The sequence below is a fragment of the Syngnathoides biaculeatus genome, chromosome 23 (genome assembly GCF_019802595.1).
Source record: "Syngnathoides biaculeatus isolate LvHL_M chromosome 23, ASM1980259v1, whole genome shotgun sequence".
In the NCBI taxonomy this organism is placed as follows: Eukaryota; Metazoa; Chordata; class Actinopteri; order Syngnathiformes; family Syngnathidae; genus Syngnathoides; species Syngnathoides biaculeatus.
This window is the reverse complement of record NC_084662.1, coordinates 19,196,752-19,221,316: the sequence shown is the minus strand read 5'-3', so window position 1 is coordinate 19,221,316 and position 24,565 is coordinate 19,196,752. Positions and strand designations below refer to the sequence as shown.

The 24,565-nt window shown below is 38.9% G+C and overlaps 1 protein-coding gene and 1 long non-coding RNA gene across 5 annotated transcripts; one reads left to right on the top strand and one right to left on the bottom strand.

The window, feature by feature from the left end:
* Positions 1–12,707: 12,707 nt before the first annotated feature.
* Positions 12,708–17,608, bottom strand: LOC133496828 (uncharacterized). The gene is made up of 3 exons (XR_009793867.1): positions 17,485–17,608; positions 13,380–13,516; positions 12,708–13,302 (listed from the first exon to the last, which is right to left on the bottom strand). It is a non-coding gene; the product is annotated as an uncharacterized LOC133496828 (long non-coding RNA).
* LOC133496827 (protein FAM177A1-like) lies at positions 17,467–22,209 on the top strand. Of its 4 annotated transcripts, none has more exons than XM_061812853.1 (5): positions 17,467–17,626; positions 17,805–17,996; positions 20,649–20,715; positions 21,565–21,662; positions 21,737–22,209. In XM_061812853.1, the coding sequence occupies exons 1-5, from the start codon at positions 17,558–17,560 to the stop codon at positions 21,920–21,922; spliced, it is 612 nt and encodes a 203-aa protein (XP_061668837.1). In that variant the 5' UTR covers positions 17,467–17,557; the 3' UTR covers positions 21,923–22,209. The 4 variants fall into 4 exon arrangements, with proteins under 4 accessions (XP_061668837.1, XP_061668839.1, XP_061668835.1 ...); XM_061812855.1 differs by having other exon boundaries at positions 17,805–18,002; positions 21,743–22,209; XM_061812851.1 differs by having other exon boundaries at positions 17,805–18,002.
* Positions 22,210–24,565: the final 2,356 nt, after the last annotated feature.

Here is a 24,565-nt window from a genome sequence, read left to right as displayed (position 1 = left end):
GCCGGCTCCAACGAGCCACCCTGGCCGCCGCCCTTGTCGGCCGGGGTGGCTTGTCGCGGGGCTGGGCCGCGATGGTTCATCTCCACCACGGAAGTGGATCAAATGCGGAGGCGGTTTGGTCGTGATCGCATAGCATCTGAATATGGCTTGAAACAATAGGGTAATATTGCCCCGGTAACTTCACTCGGTTGTGTGATGTTATCTTCTTCAAAAAGAGCTTCTGTGTTAGAAAGGGCATGTTCGTCTCCCATAGTCGGGTCCACCGCGTGTTTTCAATGGCAATGTACGGGTGACGTCATGGACAGGGGATGCAGCCAATATGGCGACCACTTGGATGTCGTCGAATGACATTTCCGCAGGTTTGTACATGGATAATACGCACTCTGCTCCTATTTATTGTTTCATATAGACATTGAAGTCAATAGTGATATACAGTATGTCTTTTTCCTTACAATATCTTTTTTACAATGTTTCTAGGGATGACACTTTACCTTAAAGTATAATAGGCTATGTTTGTAGTCTGATACCATGGTGATTGAGTCGAAAATTCTTTTACTCATCTTTCTGGTCTGGATAATTTTCATATAAACTGCTTCCTGGAACACCAACCGTCAGAAACAATTATATACTTGTCAGGGCAGAAGTTTGCAATGTCACTAATGCATACTGGTATGTGCCCCAATTGTTTCTTCTCCAGAGAAATATAAATTCTCAGCCAAAAAAAAGGAAAGAAAAAAATCATTTTAAATTGGTGTTGATTTAGCTTCAGATGTTTGTTACCTTGATCATGTCAGTGACATTTATTTGGTAAATGTCAAGCTCACTTTGAGCTCTCGAAGGTTTGTCCTACTGTTGTCATGAAATCTCCTTTCACATCACATCACATCACATTTCTCAGCTGGATCAACAATCACAACCACAAATAAAAAAGGTCCTGGTGAAGTAGTGGGTTTGCATTATGCAGATTTTCTTTTATCTCATCAACTTGTTTATAATTATTTAACATTGATTTAAATACATTTCCTAATTCCTTTGACATGGTCTTTCTTTTTCTGCAATCAGTATGGCACTCTTGTGCTTTGTCTCAGCAAATCCAAAGTCCGTGTAATTTATGTTCATCCTTAATGACTTTGTTTTTCTCACAAGGTTTAGAGCTAAATAACGATGCTGATCGGAACAAAATGCCAGGATTTTTAAGGATGACTTCAGGTTAGTGTAGGTATTTGTTAAAGGTTCCAGGTTTGATACACTTGATTTCCTACTTAAATGAAGTGGTGTCATGGCAGACATACAATTGAAGATTCTAGAGTGGTCAAAACAGGCAAGGATTAAGTGTTTAAATGAAATTGTCATACCATTTAATGCACATCGGAGAATATCTAGTTCTGTACAATATAGTCACAAGATGACATCAAAGAGATTTTCTGCCATTCAAAAGAATCATTAATGTGACTGGACCATGTTGAATGCTTTTCATCACAGACGATACAAAGACCTTTACATATCTTATAAAAAAAAAAAACATTTGAGACACCGGTTATACTCACGAGGTTCACGGGAGTGCTGGAGTACAACGTGAACTGGTTGTCACCCAATTGTAGGGCACATTTAAACAAACATTCATTCACACTCACATTCATAACTACGGACAATTTACAGTCTTCGATTAATCTACCATAGAAGTTTTGAGGATGTGAGAGGAAACTGGAGAACCATGCATGAACCATGAGGGGAACATGCAAACTTCACACAGGCGGGTCCAGGATTGAACCCTGGTACCTAGCTGAAGGTAACAAATTTTAACTGGACTGTTTTAGAGGTTATGTTTGTTCAAAACCTCAATTTTGGTACATAATGATGTTATACGCATTACCATCTACTTAATAAGAGCTCTGAGTAGAAACCTCCCACTTAACAGTCATTGTGCATCTTCACTTAGCATTTTGTGACATATTAATACATTAAGTTCCTGACTGTGCATTTATAAGTTTACACCAGCTGACGAGGGCTAAGAAAAATATTCTTTATATGACTAAAAGTTTTGTAAGTGTTCAGTTTGTTCAAATTAATATGAAGACACCTCAAGACAGAAAAACATTTCCTTCATCTCCCTTCACCGAAATCCTCATCTAATTGGGTACATTATAGTGATCCATTTTACCTACTTGACTTAAAGTTATCCAATTTACAGGTCAGCAGATTGGCAAGATGTCACAAAAAGCACACTGTATTTACCAGTAAGTTTTCATTATTTTGTACTTGTCACAGTTGAAAAAAAAGCCACATATTCGATGGCACTCATAATAAAAAGAGACACTGCCCAGCCCACAGCACTTTGAGTAAAGTAGACAAACTTTAAGTTCACCGATTTGCGCAATTTGTAAATTCACCTTGGTCTCTCAGATCCTGCGACACTACGTCATACAGGGCAGAGAGAAAGGTCCATGTTACTATGAAATGTGCACGTCTTGCATGTCACCATGAAATTCAACCATACTATGTTTTTTTCTCTCTATCTATCTTTCTTCCGCAACCTGTGTTTTGGCGCTTCTGAGTCGAATATATCACCTCCGTGTCCACGCATCAGTGATATGAATGGCTTGTGTCATAGACGCCGCTGCTGACTTCCGTTTTTGTGATCCTCTCAGGGTTAATCTGATTTCCACTTTTACTTTTCAGTGTGTTTTCTTAAGCATAAAATGATACTTTTGACATGGAAACTGTGATGTGAGACCACTTAATTCAAGTCTTGCACTTTTTTTTTTCCCATCAGGTACGCAGGACACATCAAATGAGAGCTCTGGTGTTAGATACTATAAGGCCTTAACTCTAGTACTAATCTATAAAGTGAGTTTAAATTATAACAAACAATTATCAATACAAGACCGTCTATATAATTATTTTTTTATTTCCAATTCAACCATAACTACATGCTTATAAAACCATATGGAAAGTCTTTTATGCTGTCAAAGATGATGCCTGAATGGCTTACGAATTCATGTTTGAAATTGTTTTCTTCTGCTAAAATGACAACACTTTATTCCCTCTGTGCTGCTACTTTGCAGCAATTCAGACTAAACTGTTCTTATCCTGCAGCATTATTCTTCTTTGTGAAATGAATTTCTTACTTCAGAAATGTTTAACAAATGCTCAGAGCTTCTCCCTTAGAAATAAATCATAAAAATCCCTCTCTAAGGCTGAACCCTCGTCTGTAGCCACTAAACATCTAGTTTCAACCACTCTTCCACTCTATTCCATGGTCTGACCACCAATGGTGTTATGACTAGCACCCATCATCTTCCCAGTCCTAACCACACACACCACTTGTCTTTTTTTCTTCGTTTTTTATTCTATTCAACTGCATGAACAAGCTCAAAGGAAGATCTGTACAGTAGTGTTCAAAATAACATCAGTCCAATGTGACTAACTAGATTAATGCACATTTTTAGTATATTTTTTATTGCTACATGTCAAATAAGTTACCAGTAAGTGCAGCAGATTCTCAGAAAACCAACAAGACCCAGGATTCATGATATACACAATTTTAAGGCTGTACAATTGGGCAATTTGTTAAAAAAAAAAAAAATAGCGGTCTGCCGTTGAGTTTGCAAACTTAAAAAAATATTTTGTAGAAACTTTGTTGTTTCTAAGATTTACAAATCCTTTGAATCATTGAACTAATATTAGTAAATTACTGATTTAATTTTAATTTTTGCTTTACATCTATGTGGCATGGCGTTAATCAAATTGTGGCACTGTTCAGCTGTTATTCCACTCCAAGATTCCTTAACCATATCTCCAATTCATTTGCATTTCTTGGTTTTTGATATAGCCTTTTTGATGTCACCCCCCAAATTCTCGATTGGATTAAGGTCTGGGGATTGATCTGGCCACTCCATGACATTAACTTTGTTGGTTTGGAACCAAGACTTTGCATGTTTATTAGTGTGTGTTTGGGGTCTGGTGGTTTGGCTTGTTGAGGCACCCATTTCAAGGGCATGTCCTCTTCAGCATAAGGCAACATGACCCTTTAAGGCTTCATCCCCTAATAGGGCCCACCTGATTCACACCTGTGTTTCACAAAATTGATGTAAATTTTTCAAATTGTAGTGACAGAGTGGGGGTGCCCAGAAAGTTTGCATAGTTATTTATGGCCACGGTGTGGCCCCACCCCAAACGAATGAGTGCCAGATGTCAGTATCTGTGGTCATCCATCCATCCAGTTGGACATTTTCTATAGCGCTTGTAGTGACTCTGACCCAGTTGCCAGAACCTCTTCCCACCTTGATAGATTCATTCTTCCAAGTGGTCTGTGAGACTACCACAAGCTGATGCTTACTGGACCTTAAAGTAATTAGGAGGTCCCCTCGAATTTTTGGGTTGAAATTATAAAAGAGTCCTTCTCTTCGTTTGAATTGACAGCAGCCCAAAATTAACGAATTGACAAAGGAATGTAAATACAGGAACAGACTATCCATCCATCCATTTTCTTAGCTGCTTATCCTCACGAGAGTAGCGAGAGTGCTGGAGCCAACCCAGCTATAAACGGACAGGAGGCTGGGTACACCCTGAACTGGTTACCAGCCAATTGCAGGGCACATTAAGACACTTTTTGGGCAATTTAGAGTGTCCAATTAATGTTGCATGTTTTTGGGATATGGGAGGAAACCAGAGTGCCCGGAGAAGACCCACACAGGCACGGGGGGAACATGCAAACTCCACGCTGGCGGGTCCAGGAACCTGGGACCTCAGAACTGTGAGACCTATGCTTTCCATCTGAACCACCGTGCTGCCAGGAACAGACTATTTTCTTGATATTCAAACATGGAGGCAAAGGGCCACCCACTGAGGTTTGAGAGTACTGCAACCCATGAACTTCCATTCCATATATGCTAAACAAGGATGAACGTCTGTTTTGATATTTTACTACCTCTGCCAAATTATTTCAAATATATGACATGATGTCTGTGCAGCTGTGAGACTTTGAGAACTGTTTGTCTTGATGGGACTCCAAGTAGCATGAAATGGGATTTGAACAATAAGTACTTGATTTGCCAAGCGAAAAGTTTGAACTCCATATCCTTGACCTATGAGGAAAGAGTACAAGGAGCTATTTTATATCAATATATTATTTTAAACCCACTCTATGGGTCAAAATTGTAGACTAGTTTCAAAATGATGGCTGTGGTCTTGTCTGGACCTGGGTCCTCTCTGACACACACTCAAGGCACTTAACCACTGATGCTCACCCTTCCCTTTTGGTTCTTCACTCTTGGCTTCTTATCAGCTTCACGGCTTCGAGGCAGGATCCAGCCACCCCTCCCACTCCCCTTTCTTTGTTCAGGCATGTGACTCATTAACCGCAGCCCTTGAGGATGGAGATTCTGCTTCCCAGCCTCTCCGTGGCCCACCGCTAGACGATCAGAGCAGGTGCTACCAAAGTACCAGATACAGTTCTAGTCAGGCGTGATTGCCCCGAATTTTTTAGAATGCCTGAAAAGGAAGAATCAGAGACACTCATATTCTCCCTATGAGGTGTGACAAATATATTTTCTTCTTCCTCCTCTTTTGTTTTCATTTAGTTTTTCTACATATTTTTCTTTAACCCAACCCACCTCATCACCTTCTGAGACATGCCCAGAGCGACCACTCCCAGAGACCAGCTGATCTACATTTGTGAGTAGACACTTTCAATGTTTATCAGTCTGTACAATATTAGTGCCTAAAACTTTGGGGGAAATTGCAAAATTCACACAAAATCCCAATTTTGTTTTCTCGGCCTTTGACTCAAGGCATTAAACAGCAATCCACACATTTTCTGAGCCGCTTATCCTCACGAGGGTTGCAGAAGTGCCAGAGACAATCCTAGTTGTCATCGGGCAGCAGGCAGGATACACCCTGAACTAGTTGCTAGCCAATCGCAGGGCATATAGAAACAAAAAGCCATGCTCACAATCACACCTCGGGGGCAATTTAGAGTGTCCAATTAATGGACATTTTGGGTATGTCGGACCGGAGAAAACCCACGCAGGCATGGTGAGAACATGCAAACAGGTAGTCCAGGATCAAACCCAGGAGCTCAAAACTGTGAGGCCAACGCTTTCCAGTTGATCCGCTGATTCACCAGGCATTAAAAATTTATATTAAAAGTTCTATGTTCCTTTTCATATGTCTGTTTTTATTTTATCTACCATTATTCGTGTTATTTTCTTTGTTTAGTTAGACCCCTTTGTGTGTTTCCCTCAACCTCCGTCTTATATGTCATTAAATATTATATAAATTTCCACTCTTGGTTGGACTTTCATATATTTTTATAGATATAAAAAGTGACACATTGCTTCTTTACCGGAAAAAATTAGTTTGATTTTACCAGTAAAGCGTAGATCGGACGAACCCAGAAGTGAACACAGATGTTTTCCTTCCTTCGTATCTTATTCAAAATTAGTTACATTTTCATTACAACCAATATACAATACATGCTTATCCTCACTAGAGTCGCGGGGAGTGCTGGAGCCTATCCTAGCTACAGTATGTATTTTCTTCCCCTCATTTCAAAATTCAGACTATTTTTTGCAGATTCATATAATTTATATTATCAATTAGATGCTGTAATGCAACACAATAGAAAAGGTGTATAATAGGTGTATACTTTTACAAAGCACTGAATTTAATGAGCTGTTATCTTAAATGATTACTTCTTGTGTAATCTCAATAATTCGCTTACTTTCCCCACACCAGTGTCATATGGCAGCCCTGAATCTTGTGTTATTTATTTCTGCTCCATGGCATGTGGCAGCCAATGTTGACACATATTACCACCCTAACTGGGGTGAAATAAAAGGAATTAGTTACCCATAAATAGAGTGCAATATTTCCATGGTTTGACAGGAGTTTGACAGTAAGAGGAAAATTATATGTGACAGGTGTGAAAGTTGACAGCTATTGAGTGCAAAAATATGTAACGGTCATTGGTGCAGGTCATGTTGTACTACAGCTCATGTACAGTATTAGCTAATTAGATGCACAAGTTGGCAATCAGTGGGGCATTAATTCCAACTGCAGATCAAATGATGGGGAAAACATAGAACTGTACAAATTCCCTTGTTTAGTGGGGTAAAAATTGCGATAATCAGAGTTACACTATGCTCATATGTCAATTAACTGTGCCAGCAAGATGCCTGTTTACTACGTTGGTTAGCGTGTGTATAAACTTCCCTCCAAAACCAGTGAAAACAAATTCTCTATTTTTGGTGTTGAATGGCAATATTTGGGCTTGATACCAATGAGACAAGACATCAACACACACTCATGTTTGTTGATGTGAGTGACAACAGGACCTCGAGTCTGCCAGGTGCCCTTAATACCTCAGCAGGGAGGCATCCAGGAGTCTTGCTAACAAGTTGGCCAACCCACTTTACCTGAGTCTTCTTCATGCAGAGGAGCAACGGCTATACTTTGCCCACCTCCCGGATGACTGAACCTCTACCCTATCTTGAAAGGAGAGCCCTAGCACCCTGCGGCAGAAACTCATTTCTGCCACTTGTATTTGTGATCCTGTTCTTTCTTTCTTTCTTTCTTTCTTTCTTTCTTTCTTTCTTTCAAACCAAAGACTCCCCCGTTGAGATGCTTGAATTCCTTCACTCAGGGCAGGATCTCCCACCCGGAGAGGAGACACTTGCCAACTGAGGACCATGGTCTCAGATTTGTTGATTCTCACTCTTTAGAACCACATCACACATGCTGTGAAATATTCCAGCGAGAGTTGACCATCCTGACTTGATAAAGCTAACAGAACCACATCATCTGCAAAAAGCAGAGAGGTACTGCTGAGGTCAAATAACTAGACACTTGAATGGCTCAGATGCATCCAAAAATGTCATCCATAAAGTCTACGCTCAGAATATGTAACAAAAGGGAGCTTTGCTGGAAAAATAAAAAAAGTAAACATACTCCAGACCAACTGACATCGGTTGCACAGGGACCTAACAGATTTTAAAAATCCAAAAAAAACAACAGGATTTATGCTGCATCTGGTGGTGTTCATGACTTTCCCCAAAGACCCGCTTGTCACCCATTCACTGTCACCGCAAGTTTGTTCGCTCAACATTAATGTTATTACTCCAAGCTTTCCAGCAAGATTTAAAATGACTATTCCAATATCCTTATCATTGACATCTTGGAAGAAAATCTGTTGGCAAGAAAGCTTTCTTTTATGAGGTGCACTGCATCCGTTCTTAATGAGCATTACTGCCAGAGTTGAGTTATCTAGCTCTGAAATAGCGTGTTATAGATCCATGACTTGACAGCGGTATGACAGGGTGAGAAATAGGACATGTGGCATGAGAGTGTGAAGAAGGTCATCTGCATCTCAATGTGCGAGACGTGTCAGCTATGCTATTAGTGTGCAAGAATATGCTGTAGCAAGCAGTGAGGTGACCACCTGCAAGAGCGACAACAGTGGCTTGGGCCAATTTTGTCTGTCATCCACTTTAATTAATAACAGAATTTGACACTTAAGGATTGGATAGTTGTTGTTTTTTTTTTTTATTACAAACCAATAGCAAATCTGGGCGGCACTGTGGCTCAGCTGATAAAGTGTTGTTCTCACGGTTCTGAGCTCCCGGGTTCAATCCCGGAAACGCCTGTGAGGAGTTTGCATATTCTCCCCGTGCATGTGTGGGTTTTCTCCGTGCACTCTGGTTTCCCCCCACATTCCAAAAACATGCAACATTAATTGGACTCTCTAAATTGCCCCTCGGTGTGATTGTTAGTGCGACTGTTTGTCTCCATGTGCCCTGCGATTGGCTGCCAACCAGTTCAGGCCGTACCCTGCCTCCTGCTTGTTGACAGCTGGGATAGGCTCCAGCACTCCCTGGGACCATCGTGAGGATAAGCGGTGAAGAAAATGGATGGATGGATGGATATCAAATCTTTGTAATTAAATGGTCAAATAAGAAAAGCGTATTTTTACATATTACATTTTATTATCGTGATGATTATTAGTATTATTAGAATTGTCACACCCCCAACAGTCATCATTTTAAAAATTCATGCTATTACATCCCAAATTGAAATCCTCCCTGACAATAGGTCACATTTTTGTATTGCAGATGCAAATAGCATTTTTCCAATGTTACACAAAGGCTTGGGCATACCGTCGTAACTAGGAGAATATTTCTGCAAGGTTACGTTTCCAAATGAAGCGACATTTCCATGATGACACAAAAGCACGTAGCTGGTTCACAACCCTTGCATGTGTGATGCCTAAAAGACTAAATTTATCCTACCATTTAATGATGTACACTAATATTATGTACACCCTCGTAGTGTTTAATATGTGGCTTATTTGCTTTGCATTTTAGTAATTAATTACCTGGAACCTGTACCTGTAGGTATTTGTGACCAATAGATTAAGCTAACTTTAAAATAATTTGATGAATAGATAACCTTTAACTCGTGCAGTCTGGTCCTATTTCAGACCACAAAAAAATGAGTAAGAATGAGAATACATTAAAGTGTCAGAAAAGATTAAAAAATAACTTATCTGAAGTGGCAGCTTTTCCACCATTAATCAGAATTTTAGAATTTTGGACACAGTCACTGCAATGTTCCTTTTCAGTGTCCAAAGGCAATGCTCTATGCATTCGCAAATGAGTTTTGAACTGTCATGAATAATGTTCCAGTGGTTAAGAGGAGTTAAAGCCTGACAAGTAAGACCATCGCTCAGAAACTCATTGAGTGTGACTTGCCATGAGCAAAACAAAGTGAGCACAACAACCACTGAACATTTGGTTAGACATTCAGATTATAGGAGATGTCTTTCAAAAAAAAAAATGGCATTCATGTGCTGAAGCTCAAAAAGAAGAGAATCAAACTGAACTGAAAAATAGAACTGTCCTTCATGTGCCCTGTGATTGGTTGGGAACCAGTTCAGGATGTGCCCTGCCTTCTGCCCTCCAGCACTCCCGCGATCTTGTGAGGATAAGTGGCTCAGAAAATGGATGGAAGCATACACGCACAGTGTCACCATTCTTCTCACTAAATATATTTCCAAAGGTGTTGTTGCAAAAAAACAAGTAATCCACACATACAAGGAAATAATAAAATAGAACAGAAAATAAGTTGTGAGTAAAAATCTGAAATGACAGAAAAAGTGTTAAACGTAAAGGGAGGCGTGAAAAGGGATCCAAAGCCAAGACACCTAAAATCCATCAATAATCAAACAGCAATCAAGCCTCTTGTCAGTGCAAATGAATATCAGTTAGTTCAGTCTTAATCGATGGTCTACAAATGGTTTCATTACCAAGGTGTGAGTCAAGATAATAGGTTACAGCAAAGAGCTGTAATAGGTAATCTCGGTAATAGCAAATAACTGCCTCAAGACCATCACAAAGTAATTGCATCAAAACATAACAATGGCATTGCTTACAGAAGCATATATACAGTAAGTTTCTGAATGTTCCAGTGAGCACAGTTGAGGTCATAATACGTAATACATAATATGTAAGAGGAAAGCCAATCATGCTACCATACATTCGCCTCGATCAGGTGCTCCTCGAAAGATTTGCAACAGAGGAGTGCAAAGAATAATCAGAAGAATTCTCCAAGAGCCAAAGACCACCTGTGGAGTTCTCACCACCCAAGACCTTATTGCTATGAAAATGCGCACATCCGTTAAATACTGGGAGAATAGTCTGGTCAGATGAGAACTGTTTGGATGTCATAATGCACACCACATTTGGAGAAAAAATGGCACTGCACATCACCCTAAAGCACTCTACCAACAGTGAAGTTCACAAGCAGGACAAGATGGTGTGGGTCTGGTTTACGGAAAATGGTACCAATAAACTTCACATTTTTGAAAGAAAGGTGAATGGGCAAATCGACCTAGATGTTCTTGACCAAAATCTGCTGCTATCTACGAAGATGAAGAAGACAATTTATCTTATAACATGAAACGTGTTCTCTGCATTTTACACTGGAGGAGGATCCAACTGAAGCACCTGGGGAGCAAATCAGGATATCAGGGTATTGCTCAAGCACACCACTCCGGTATGTCTGGGGGATGGTCTGGTTGGGGTCTCAAACCTAAGTCCCCTAAGGGGGTCAAGAGATTATCTTAACCATTGGGCCACAGCTGGCCTTGATGAATGTGAAATTGGGGTGGACATTTCAGCAGGATAATGATACAAAACACTGCCGAGGAAGCTCTAAATCGGCTGCTTGAATGCACCAGTCAATCACCTGACTTGAGTCCAATAACAATTCTATGAAAAGAACTGAAACTCAAGGTCCATAAAAGAAACCTACGGAACCTTCAAATTATGAAGACTGTTTATGTAGAGGATCGGAGCAAAACCATACCAGAGCAATGCAGGCAACAAGTTTCTCCATACAGGAGGCTGTCCTTAAGGGTCAAGTGTCGTCAAACGGATGATTTTTGGTATATTATAAATGAAAAACCCACAGCCAATATGGTCCCATGTGTTTTTTCACCACAAAACGTGATTTTGACGTATACAGCTTTTTGTAACTCCCGCCATGAAAATTCTGAATCCATTAAAATGACTCGTTTGTTTCCATTAGTTTTACCTCCGGGAAGGTAGCTCGTTATTACTTCGTGTTAGCCAAAATACCGGCTCATTGCATTGCTGGACATTGCTTGAACACTCGGGAGAAGAGAGAGAACACTCGTGGGTTCCAAATCACAGGTAGGTGTGTATACAAACCCAAAAAAAAAACAATAGCTTGGGGCAGACCACGTAATCGGTCTCTCTCATAACATAGCAAAAGATCCGCGTCTGAAATGTGTTGATGTGCGAATACAGCTACTAAAAATAATAATAGTTTGGGGTGGACCTTGTATTCGGTCTCTCTCATAACGTAACAAAAGATCCGCGTAGAAATGTGTCAATGTGTGCGTCGTCCAGCCAACATCTCGATAGTGTTCATCGCGTACTGCAGCGACTTTGAACATACCCCTAAAAGCAACATAGTTCGGTTCCACCTCCTCCTTATATGCCACCACTGGCGCTGAAACTCAGCCACACCAGCTGAAGCGCCGTTCGGCGGTCACAGTTTCTACGAAGGCAGTGCGTCAGGCTTTGCGAAGGGGGCGGCTCTGAAGGCCGAGAATGCGTTACTCAGTCGCGTGTGCGCATGAAGCGCCCGGGCTCGACTGCGAGCACCCCCCTAAAGCAGCACCGCTCGGCTCTGTCATAAGCCACACCGGCCGGCTGCGAGTAGCCGCGATGGCTCATCTCCGCTCCACTTGGATGTCGAGGGACACTCAATTCCGCAACTTTGTGCATGGGTGACGCGCTCTCCGCTCACTTTTTTTTTTCGTATAGACATCGAAGTGAATACTGTTATATGTATTTTTCATTACAATATCTATTTTAGAATGTTTATAGGGATGTCAGTCCCACTTTAAGCTGTCATTACAAGCAAAGTACTAAAGCAAGGCCAGTTACCATGTTCAATACTTTTATCATTTATTTCACATTAATACACATATTTTCTGTTCTACCTTATTTTTATGCATCAATTACATGAGTTGTTGCTAAGGTGGTAAAATTTTCATGTTAATACCATATTTGAGCTGTTTTTTGTGTGCGTGCATGCGTGCGTATGTGTGTGTGTGCGTGTGCGTGTGTGTGTGTGGATAATAGGAATGCATATGGGTATGTACATTAAAACATGGCTTATAAAATATCCATGTTACTTTTGTTTTTTTTTTACAAATTTAAAAAATTGTGACATATGTGTATGTATGTATTTATTGGATTGACCACTTAAACCAGAAAAACAAACATACATAAAATCTAGACATGTCAGGGATAAGATTAAGGACACACGAGTCTATATAAGAAAAAAATTCCACAGAATACTGTTCATTGCATCATTGAAAAATGGAAACAGCATGGCACAACAACTTAAACAACTTGGCTTTTCATTGTCATGTAGCTCACCTGCCTTTTGAAACTTTTATGCTAGAACATACTCAACTGTTGGTTGCCAGCCTCTGGGCTTTGCTTTGTAGTCCATCAGAAATAATCAATATTTCTAACATATTTGTACATATAAAGGCCTTCCTCTTAAGAAATGTCCTACCCTGTATAAACACCTGGTCCACTCTGAAGTTGAGTAAATAAATGTCATTAGCTACTGTGTTTATGATGATTTTGTCAACTCACGCCATCAGGCATCCTCTCTTTTCGGTTCTTGTGTTTTGCAGAGCAGTGAACAACTCTCGTATAGCCTCGATGAAAGGTATGAGTGAATCCATCGAGCTATAACAATCTGGAAGCAATGGGCCAGTATAAGGAATGGCATTGACTGCGGAGAGATGGGACTTGTGCTGGAAGGGGGATGTGTACCAATGAGTGGCTCTACGATTCTTCTTCAAGGCATGAAGCAAGGATAATGGAAATGCATGTAATCTCCCATGTACACACCATTTCTGCTATTTGCTGTTCTTGTACTTGACACCTGAATAGACCCATCCTTTGAAAGCCTTTGCAAAAAAATAAATAAATAAAGCAAAAGCACATTTATTTGTACAGTGCATTTCATACACAAGGTAACTGTGCTTTACATGAATAAAAGCATTCAAATACATAAAAACATTAGAAAAGGTACAATTAAAACAGCTTTTTGTGCAAGAAATAGAATTGAAAAGCGAAAGTACTCTAAACGCATGAGAAAAAAAAGTTTTCAATCTAAATTTGAAAACACTCACAGTTGGGGCTGATATCACCTATGTTGGCAACTTATTCCATCTTATTCCAGCATAATGGCTAAATGCTGCTTCATGGCTAAATGCTGCTTCACCATGTTTGCTTCAGACTCTGCACTCCATTATTAGACCTGAGTAAGTTGATCTCAGAGCCCTACTGGGTTTGTATTTCATTAGTATTTTTTTCATGTATTCAGGACTTAAACAATTTAATGAATTATAGACCACTAGCAGAGCCTTAAAATATACAGTATTTTAACCAGTGTAAAGACTTGAGAATTTGAGTTATATGGTATGACCACTACGGTGGGTATGGTCACAGCTCGAGCAGCAGCATTCTCAATGTGCTGCTGCCTTTTTATGCTCTTTTGGGGTAACCCAGTCAGAAGACCATTACAATGCAATGTGCTTCTCCAGGTGTGGTTGACATATGCAAGCCTTTGCTCGAGATATGTTCTTCAGATGGTAAAAGGCAGTTTTAGTAATTGATTTGATCTGACTGTTGAAAGTTAGGTCGTAATCTATCAGAACACCAAGGTTTTAGACCTGGGGTATGCTTTTTAAAGCTAGTGAGTCCAGGTATTTACAAACAGCAAACTTTTTTTTCTTTATTGCCGAAAACAATTCTCATTTTTTTTATGGTTTAGTTGAAGGAAATTTTGGCTGATCCAGTTATTTACTTGCTTTAGACAGTGGCATAACACTTCAATTGAACTATATTCATCTGGAGACACTGCTAGATATAACTGTCATCTGCATAGTTATAATAGTCAAAACTAAAGTTCTGGAAAATTTGACCCAAGTGTAGCATACAAAAGAAGTGAGTTCACAAATATTATGTTCCAACTAGTTAAAAGCATACCAGATATCAAATATTTTTAATCCATCTAACACTGAATATCTACGTTAAGCACTATGTGGACAACAGGAAGGAATATACTGTAGAACAGACATCAGTTTTATTCAATGATTCAAGGACTTTGTCATACCAAAACATATTTACATGAGATGGCTCAAAATGTGATACCCAAGGTCCCAGATTAGCCCAATAAACCTCAAAATTTGTGAAATATGTGAATGGACAGAACTGGCATCTCTTTTTTTAATTTGATGACATTTTATCTATTTTCCATACAACTTGTCCTCATTTGGGCCACGGCTAAGGTGGTGTACACCCACCTGGTGACCACTCAAACATAATGTATGTACCATGTAGACAACTATTAACACTGACATTCACACCTAAAAAATAATTTTGACTTCTACCGACTCAAAATGAATGTTTTTGGAGTGTTGGAAGAAGCTAGATTTCTCAGAGATAAAAAACATGCAAACACAGAGACCTTAAAGTGTGAAGCAGACTTGCTACTCTACCACCGTGTTGCCAGGTTACAACCTTTTCGTCCCATACACCCAAAAGACAACTTGATTAGAACTGTCCTTATTATTGAAAAATATGTGTTTTCTCAAACAGCTCTAGTGGTAAATATGTACTATCATCCTTACAAAATCCCTTGAGAACATTCTGCCTACGGTCGATCCATCTTTTTTTGGGGGACTCAAAAAAATGGACGGATGGATGGATCGATTAAATTATTGTGAAACTTAAGCACTACTGTACAGTAACTCTTCTGGCCCTGCACAATCTACATGGACTTGGACAAACCTATGACACATTGCACATTATATTAGGTAATATATATGATGCACAAGCTAATATATTACATAATGCCCTGAAAAAGATTTTAAAAAAATCCACCTGGCATTACTTTTCATTTTAATATACCTCACTTTTCTTTTTACTCCTCCCGTCTCCTTTTTTTTTAGGGGTGGGTGGGGCTAACTACACATTTGCTGCAAGATTGATGCTCCTCCTTTTGGCCCTCCATCAATAAGTGAGAAAGTCCCAATCAAAGTGAATCTGCATGATCCAAACGCTCCTCCTAGTTGAGCTGATAGAAGTAATTCGAATAAAACCTGGTGAGCTGATTTTAATGTGAGAATCTCATCAAAAAATACGATCACCTCCAAAGCTTGTAATAAACTTGACTTGCTCATTCTTTTGGCAGTTGTAATTCTCCTAAACATCTCCATGCACCTCTGGGACTGTATTTTTATAGGGCAGGCAAGTGAACAGTAACTGCCAAATTCTAACAACTTCTATATCTTTCCTCTCCCCAAGTGTGCTTTGTGTTTACAAATGGTGTCTACTCCCAGACGTTTAATACAAGTTTCAAACCGGATAATACAAAATATTTATTGCCACCAACATATTCCTGAAAAGAAAAACACTGCTTGGATCCTTTAAAGACCCCATCTCATTTTTGACAGGTCAGGATCAATGCAGTTTTGCCAAATATCCAGCTGACAGAAACAATTAAGAGTGCTTTGCTAATAGCCTCCTTAAATGCTGTTGTCACTTGTTAATGGAAAACAACGCCGGAACAACTGACAAACGGCAACCCATTTTCTGATTCAACTAAATTTGTTCAAACCAGGGGAATAAATGAGGCTATAAATCCTGCAACACGAGACGATTAACATCTACTCCAATGGAGAGCGCTTGGCAAGACAATTGCCACTGGAAATACAGCTCAGGCAGAGCTTTGGGCTGATATATACTTATATGTATACATTCTATATGCTGAGGCTGTAACTCTGATTGATTTTTTTTAAATGGCCGAGCATCCAGGTTTCCACTTGTGTTTACATCGCAATGAATTGAGATCCTGATCACTCACTGCCCATGCAGACTATGAGGACGGGTGCGTTTAGGCATAAAATGGAACTTTACTGTCATCTAGTGGTGGTAAAATAAACAGCAAAACATTGCAAGGCGCTTCAATGAAAAATACCCACTCTGTATTTTTAAAAACTACACGCTTTGGTTACATTTTGACTAATTCACTAAACAAAACAATAACATCCTGACAATACAAGCATTACATTTGTCTGTTGAATAATCTGTTAATCATCTTAATGTGCAATTGAAATGTCCGTGGCTATTATCAAATGAACATACTGCATTACTGGCTTGTGGGTTATATATAAAATTGTAACAGTAAATACTGTAATGTAACGAAAACCATTAAATTGAATAATTTTTATTTTACCTCTGCATCCATTTGTTTTACACAGCTTTAAAGTACCATTTAGAATAAATCCGATATTATCTGTAGTATATAAACATGTATATCAAAGTAAGTATGTGTGTTTGGTGAATACTAACCTCAAACATATAAATAAATGAAATATGGCTATTTTAAAAAGAAGCCCTGTTTTAAGGCCTACATGCTTTTTTAAATATCGCATTAAACGAGTTTTATTTCAATGTGATTATGTATTATACAACTTAAATTTGTACTAAGCGACCCAATAATTTACCAGTATATTTTTAATGCGTTGGTTGTGAGCACAATAAACTTAAAACTGGGTTTGACGAACACCTGAAAGTGAATGAGTAAAAATGTGCACGGTGATGGATTATTTTCATAAATGACGCGTCATAAAGTGCACTGAAGTGGCTTTCGCTGTACAGCATTAACGATGTTACCATATTGACGCCGTAGTGTTGACAATATTTAGTGTAGTAGTGCATCGATAATACTGCGTGTTGATAGACTGGAGGCATAACACCATTGACGACACTGCACACGTATTACCCGAAAGTGGAACGCCGTAAGGCCTTTATATGTACAGTACACACAAATAAAGTATCCTGACGAGTGCAAGTGGATGTTACGTACAGTACGTCTTTGACGGTACTTCCGGTCCGGTCGGTGTCGTTAGTATCATCACAATAGAAACAGGACTTGGACAATGGGCGACGTCCAGTTGTATTTCACGAACGCCTGCGTCTCCGTAGGGCACGATGTGGACGTAGAACGGGTCTGTGAATGTGAACACGTTCTCCCTTTGCTTGCTTATTATCATTCTCGCGTTATTGCGTGTTGTGCTTGTAGTCACGTGACAGCCGGCGGTTAGTTGGCATCTTTTTTTAATTTATTCGCGTGCTCGTCATAAAAGTGTGGTAAATATATTAGTGTTCTTCATGGAGTCTTCTCAGTTTCAGAGTCCAAAGACAACAAGGGATTTTGCTAGCGTTGAGCTGGGCGTTAAACGGCACAGCAGGGAGAAGACCCCTCGAAGGATCATCCATTTCTCCAATGGGGAGACCATTGAGGAGTATAGTACCGATGAGGAAGCGCAAGACAAGGAGCCGGAGAGGAAAGACCTGCTCTCCTCTTCTTCGGATGCGGTGAGGGTGAGCATGCACACAAACACCTGTGTATCACTCTAAATTAAATAAAATTCCCGAATAATTATTTACTTTTTGTTCATATTTGCTTTGATATGGGTAATGTCTCCCATGGTAAAAGTATTGATGATTTAAAATGATGGGCATTCAAAGTGAAGGCAATCAATATTGACACTGTAGATGGTGGTAGCCCACTAAAATAAAGACAAACAGCTTCTTAAAAATCATTGGGGTGGCACAGTTTACATGTGTGCGTGTCAAACTCCACAGATTCAAGTGCTTACATGACAAATTACTGTCACGACCCATCGAGATGGAGGAGGACCCAAATGCCACCCATTACACTCTTGTCTTCATACACTCATAAAAGCAGCAGAGCAGTAGTTACAACACTTTCACAAATTCATACAGATGCATTCAAATCTCAGAAATAGTAAAGGAAATTTATTTGTATTGCGCATTTCATACACAAGGCAACTCAATGTGCTTTACATGATTAAAGGCATTTGAAAACAAAGAGATAAAACATTTAAAAAGGGATAAAAAGAATAAAAATGACACACTATTAAAAAAATAATTAAACCCGCATACAGTGCAAGTAATATGATCAAAAAGTAGATATATTTTAAAAAGCATGAGAAAAAAATTCAACCTGGATTTAAAAACATTCACACTTGGCACTGGCCTCACCTCTGTTGGCAACTTTTTCCATTTGTGTGCAGAATAATAGCTAATAATAGCATTTATTTTGTTGCATGCTATTACATGAATGCAAAATGGCTGCCACATACTGGGGCTTGAAATGCCTTTTTGTGTTAGTTTTCATTGAAAAATGGATCTTAAGCAATAGGATAAAAATCCTACTGTATGGCTAACAAAATGTAATTAGCATCTTCAGAAAACGTTGATGAAACTTCATTTTGGAAACCTAGTGGTAAACACATTTTGACAATATTCTGTGTGACAGCTGAAATTCTTCACAGTAAATCAAAGCTTACAGGATACATGTATGATACAAATGCTGTAATTGTTTGTCTTAAACAATAAATCATTTTCATTCTAAACAAAAACGTGACCCAAGAGAAAATGTCATTTCCATTTTAATTGAAATAAATACTTGAATAAAATAAATTATAACCCCTGTCACAAACATACACAAGGGGGTTAAGAATATTTTTCTATTGAAATATAAACACAAAGAACCGCAAGAATGAAATGTGTGTTTTATTGTTATTGCAAGTGTAAATGTATATTAATCTGTTAGTGCTGATTGACAATCATTTACACCGGTAGTTCTGTCTATTGTTGTGGTGCGAAAACACAAGCATAACAGTACTCGTTAAAAAAAAAAATCATTGAAAACTGTATAATAAATCCACCCCCACACCGTTTAAAGTCGGGGAAGCATTTCAGATTCATCTGCGGTTTGTGGAGAGCGAGAGAGAGAGAAAAAAATAGCTATATTATCATTTTGTCCCTCCCATCAAGCTTTAAATAAATTTGAACTTGTTAAAACACACTTCAACTTTTCAAACCACACTTCTTAGCACCTGTTGTTACACTTCTGTTCACAAAGTTCTCTAAATAACAGAAAACTGTGCTTGCTTCAAACTGTTCATTTGTCACTCCCACTTTCAGTTTACAGGAAATGAAACAAAAAAAGAATGTGAACATTGTATATTTACACCCCAAACTGTGTAAGTTTGCCGAAAGAAAATCCACTAGCTTGATGCTAACATATACTATAAAACGCATTAGTTGGCTCATGGTAGTTAGCTTAGATGTTATGGTAGATAAACTTTAGAACTTAAACCACAGCGCTGCCCACCATCTTGCACCAAGATACTACACTGATGGCTCACAACTTCAAATTAGGTCTTGCCTATTTAGAAGGTCCATCCAAAAGCTTCATGGACATTGTTCACAAAACATATTTTTAAAATGCAGACTTAAAAGTTTCCTCCTTCGAAGTAAGTAATCACTTTGAAGTCAAACACTTCCCCAGGATCCTCTGCCGCTGCTTCATGCACTTTTGGAAAGACTTTGTGATCCTCCGCAGCTCCTTCATCACAGCCTTCTTGATGTTGTTCATCTTTTCAAAATAGGTCCCTTTGAAGACCACCTTGAGTTTAGGCAGGGGGTGGAATCACAAGAAGCCAGGTCAGGTGATTATTGAGGTTGCTCTAGTACGAAAACCTTCTTCTCTGCCAGCAACTGTCACGTGCTCAAAGGATTATCAACAGCTGTCTTGGCATGATTAATAAACCCGAGTTTTCCTGCCCCTCTAATTGTGCATTGGACTTCCCAACACTACAGGAACTCCTTGTCGATGTGGTTGATCGTCCAATCATGGAAGTTTTCTGACATTTTGTAGTTAGTATGAAACTTGAAACCCAAGAGAGAACTGTCTCAAAAAGAGCAGAAATTCATTTTTAGCCTTAGTTTGAATGTGATCAATAAGTTATGTAACTAGCATCAGTTATTAGAGAGGGACAGATTTTTTTTAATTATGTTTTAGTACAGATTATATTTCACATTAAAAAGAGTAAAAGATTTGAAATGATTCATCTTGGTTTCTCACAGGTGTACATAATGTATTCACAAGAAGGTTTATTTGGAATTGCACATTTATATCATACATTTGCTTCGCAGTCAAAGATGACTTGGGGTCCGTATTTCTTGTTCCACATGTGGAGAGCTGCAACATCAACCTTATCAGGTTTGTTGATTAACACACTCAGTGTTCGTCTGTTGTCGTTGCATGCCTTAGTTATTACATAATAAAGAAATTATAGACCGCAGAGAAATAAATGTTTTCTGACTTTTATGGTAAGTATTTATTTATGAGTTAGTACTGCAGGAGATCGTTCTGGAGAAGATGTGGTTGCCTTTTTGTTTGTTTGATATTTTTGGGCTTTGGGATTTTACAAGCTTTCACACTGCAATGTTTTTTTGCTATATTGTAGTTCATCATTCACACCTGTCTTATATTGCAGTTTTTTTGTCATGTGTTGTGAGGACTTAATTACGAATACGCTCGCAGGTGGGAAAGGAGGGCTCCAGTCGGTGATGCCCTTTTCAGGCATGTTGAATGACGGCAGAAAAATAAAACATACACAGCAACTGCTGTTGGCCACGGCTCACATCCAGACACTCACAAGCAAATATCATATTGTGACCCTACCTGTCTCCGTCTCTTGGGCACGTGAATCTATTGAACACAGACTACGATATGTACAGGAATTTGTATACATTTTATACTTGCAAATTTGTGTTCAAATATATTTGTTTTTAACACGGATGCGGTTTTTAAAATATGTGTGTGTGTATGCAGAGTTTGATCTTTGTGGCTCTGAATAGAACATATTAAATACACAAAAGATTTTTAATTTTTTACTTGATTTCAAGTCTTAACCGATTCGATGTCCTGAAATTGGATTTTGTTCAACGTAAAATGTACAATTTTATCAGGGAAATAATGTGACTTGCTTGGGGAATATTGTATTTTGCATATCAGTGCCATTGTATCTGTATTCTGATGAATAATTTTCTCACTGCTGTCTTCCAGCATGTGATTACCTGGGGGAGAAGATGGCCTCCCTCTTTGGAATAACATCAGCCAAATACCAGTATGCCATTGATGAATACTACAAAATTAAGAAAGAGGTCAGTTCTGCAAGGGCATTCTTTAGTCCGAGCACTTAATTGTGATTTAACATCCCTAATGTTTTCTGTTGGAGGAAAAGAAAAACCGACTGTCAGAGGAGGCTGAACATCCCTTTGATCAGTCACATTCTGCAGGAGACGGCCCAATCGCCAGGACAGAACTTCCTTCCGCATCACCTGATATCACCTACCAGATCCAAAATGAAATTGAGGCACCTTCAGGCGCTAGGGTAGGCCCTGCTATTGTCGCAGCAAACTAAACATCCCTGCATGTGCAGTTAGTCACGTCTTTTTGAAAGGGGACACTTGCGTTTCTAAAATAAGAATCATGTATGTATGACATGTAATTGGGTCACAGTAACACAGGTATTTTAAAAACATTTAGCCTTATGGCCACATGCAAGCTGGCTTACTCTGCTTATCAAAACACGAGCTGATATCTCCCATTTTTTCTTTATTGTTCATTTTTTTATATGCACATTTATTTATAACTTTTCATAACTTTATATTTAAATGTGGCAATCAATAAAATCACTTAAATTTTTCACTATTCTCAAACTGCCATTTTTGTTGCTGTGCCTTTTCTGAAGATGTCTTCAGTTAACTGATTGTTTAAAATGGTCTTTCACATTAAATGTTGTGATAGTGACCTACCATTTTCTTGAAATGTGCAGAACAGCCTGCATTTTAATGATCTTTTTTTAATACTGAAAGAAATTTTTGAAATGTTGGAAGTATTTGTCGACATCACATTCCATAGTGACAAGCACTAACGAATAAGATGCGACAACATTAGTGTCTACATTGGTTCCCTCCCGCTTTGCAAAAACATGCAACATTAATTGGACTCTCTAAATTGCCCCTATGTGTGATTCTGAGTGCGGCTGTTGGTCTCGATGTGCCCTGCGATTGGCTAGCAACCAGTTCAGGGTGTACCCTGCCTCCTGTCCGTTGATAGCTAAGATAGGCTCCAGCACTCCCCGTGGCCCTTTTGAGGATAAGCAGCTAATAAAATGGATGGATGAACAGTTCTCAAAAAGCATTGGGCTGAATTTGTTTCTATGTCTTTCCTATCGAGAAAGTCATCAAAGACCAGATATTTGGATTTCTCTAAAACTCTCCTCAGCGGTCGTCTACAGCCATAAATGTTTAATCTGTTAACAAATTTGCGATCAAAAATCCTTATTATGCAAGTTCCTACACATAAGTCATGAAACAATAGCGAGTTAATAAACAACCTTGGGCTTTTGGTTTTGCGCTGTTGCTAGACACAATACAGGGTGAATTACGTCATTCCCCACAAACAAATATGAAAAACATTTGCGACTGCAAATCTACATTAGTACCAGTTAGCGTAATTTATAGTCTATACACATTCTCCTCCATTTTTCCACACCATGTTTGGGCTTTCTCATGTTTTTAAAATGAGGTAAGCACTTGAAAATTGTTACCTGCATCCCAAAATTAGCTACAGGTGTCTTCAATCAAAAACAGTGGCCTTTTTTATATTCAAATTGAAGTAATGATTTATAGTTTATTGGAATTATTAACTCTCTAGAACCACCAGTGCAACATCAAATACTAGAGCAGTCATAATGTGAGCATCCAGTGTTCCTCCCTTGTGCCTTTAATGGACCAATGTCGCCACATCCTGCTTATAACTGTAAACAAGACAAATGAGTGCTGACATTAGTGTTCATTCCAACAGTATCAAGAATCCGACTTGCCAGGCTATTTAGCTTATTTTCCATTCAAGTGGTTCACCATAAAACATAGACATTCACCTCCGTGTTTTGTCATTGTCCATACCTAAAAGTCTCGTTAAAGCGCCGAGCATATTGGTCAGCGCATGATACACACACCCCACATGACTACTTGCTTATAGCAAAATCCATTTTGTTTTCCGTGACTTTAAACTACTCACCAAATCAAGTGCAGATAGAATATCCACCTCATTTGATACACTTCAAATTGAATTTTAATGCTCTATTGTGACCGAGGTTTTATTGTGGTTGTTTTTGTGGTATATAACTGCAATGTGTAATTTCAAGAGGTGTATGTTATACCTCATGTAGTTACATAAGATAACCAAAATATTGTATCACAAACTCCTCTTAGTCTATTGTGTGGCAGGTCCAAACTACAACAAACACAGACTTATCATCTTTGTCAGAGGCAGATTTCTTGATACAGCCCATATGTTGCATCTTGGTAGATTTTCTAACTATCTGATATTTTGGCCAGTGAATGTGATTCACTGTATAGCCACAGTGTTGTTACACAAGGTCTGTATGAATACCTGGTATGTTTTACTTTTTGTAATTTTTTTAATATTTATGTATTTACAACTCTGGGGAAAAAATAAAATGAGACAACATCAGAAAATGAAAAAATGCTCAAATACCGTGTAAGGTCCTTTCTCTTTTCTTGTGGTTTCTTCCATTTTATATTGTGTTCTGAACACTGGATTAAAATGTTAATTGCAAAACCTATCAGGCGTTTTTTTTTTCTTGCCTGATGAATCACACAATGCTGTTGCAGTTCTAGCAATGTGAGTGTGACAGGAAACAAAAGAGCCTGTGTCGTGCTTTGTAGTGGCCCCTGCCGTACTTGTTACACCATGTCACCATTCTGAGGCTTTTCTTAAATGTCCAGAGTGACCTCTGCCATAGACATGCAGCAACAGTACACTCGCCAGCCACTTTTTAGTGTAACTGCGGATCTGATGAGAAATAGTGTATATGTTGCTTCTGATAAACTGGCAACTAGTCTCGGGTGAGTTTCACCTTTTGGTTAGTCTGCGAGGAATGCAGCAAGCCAGAGCAGGATAACTCCCGTAGAAAATGGATGGATGGCTAATTAAATCATTGCAATATCATCAGTGTAAAATTAATGTTGCCACA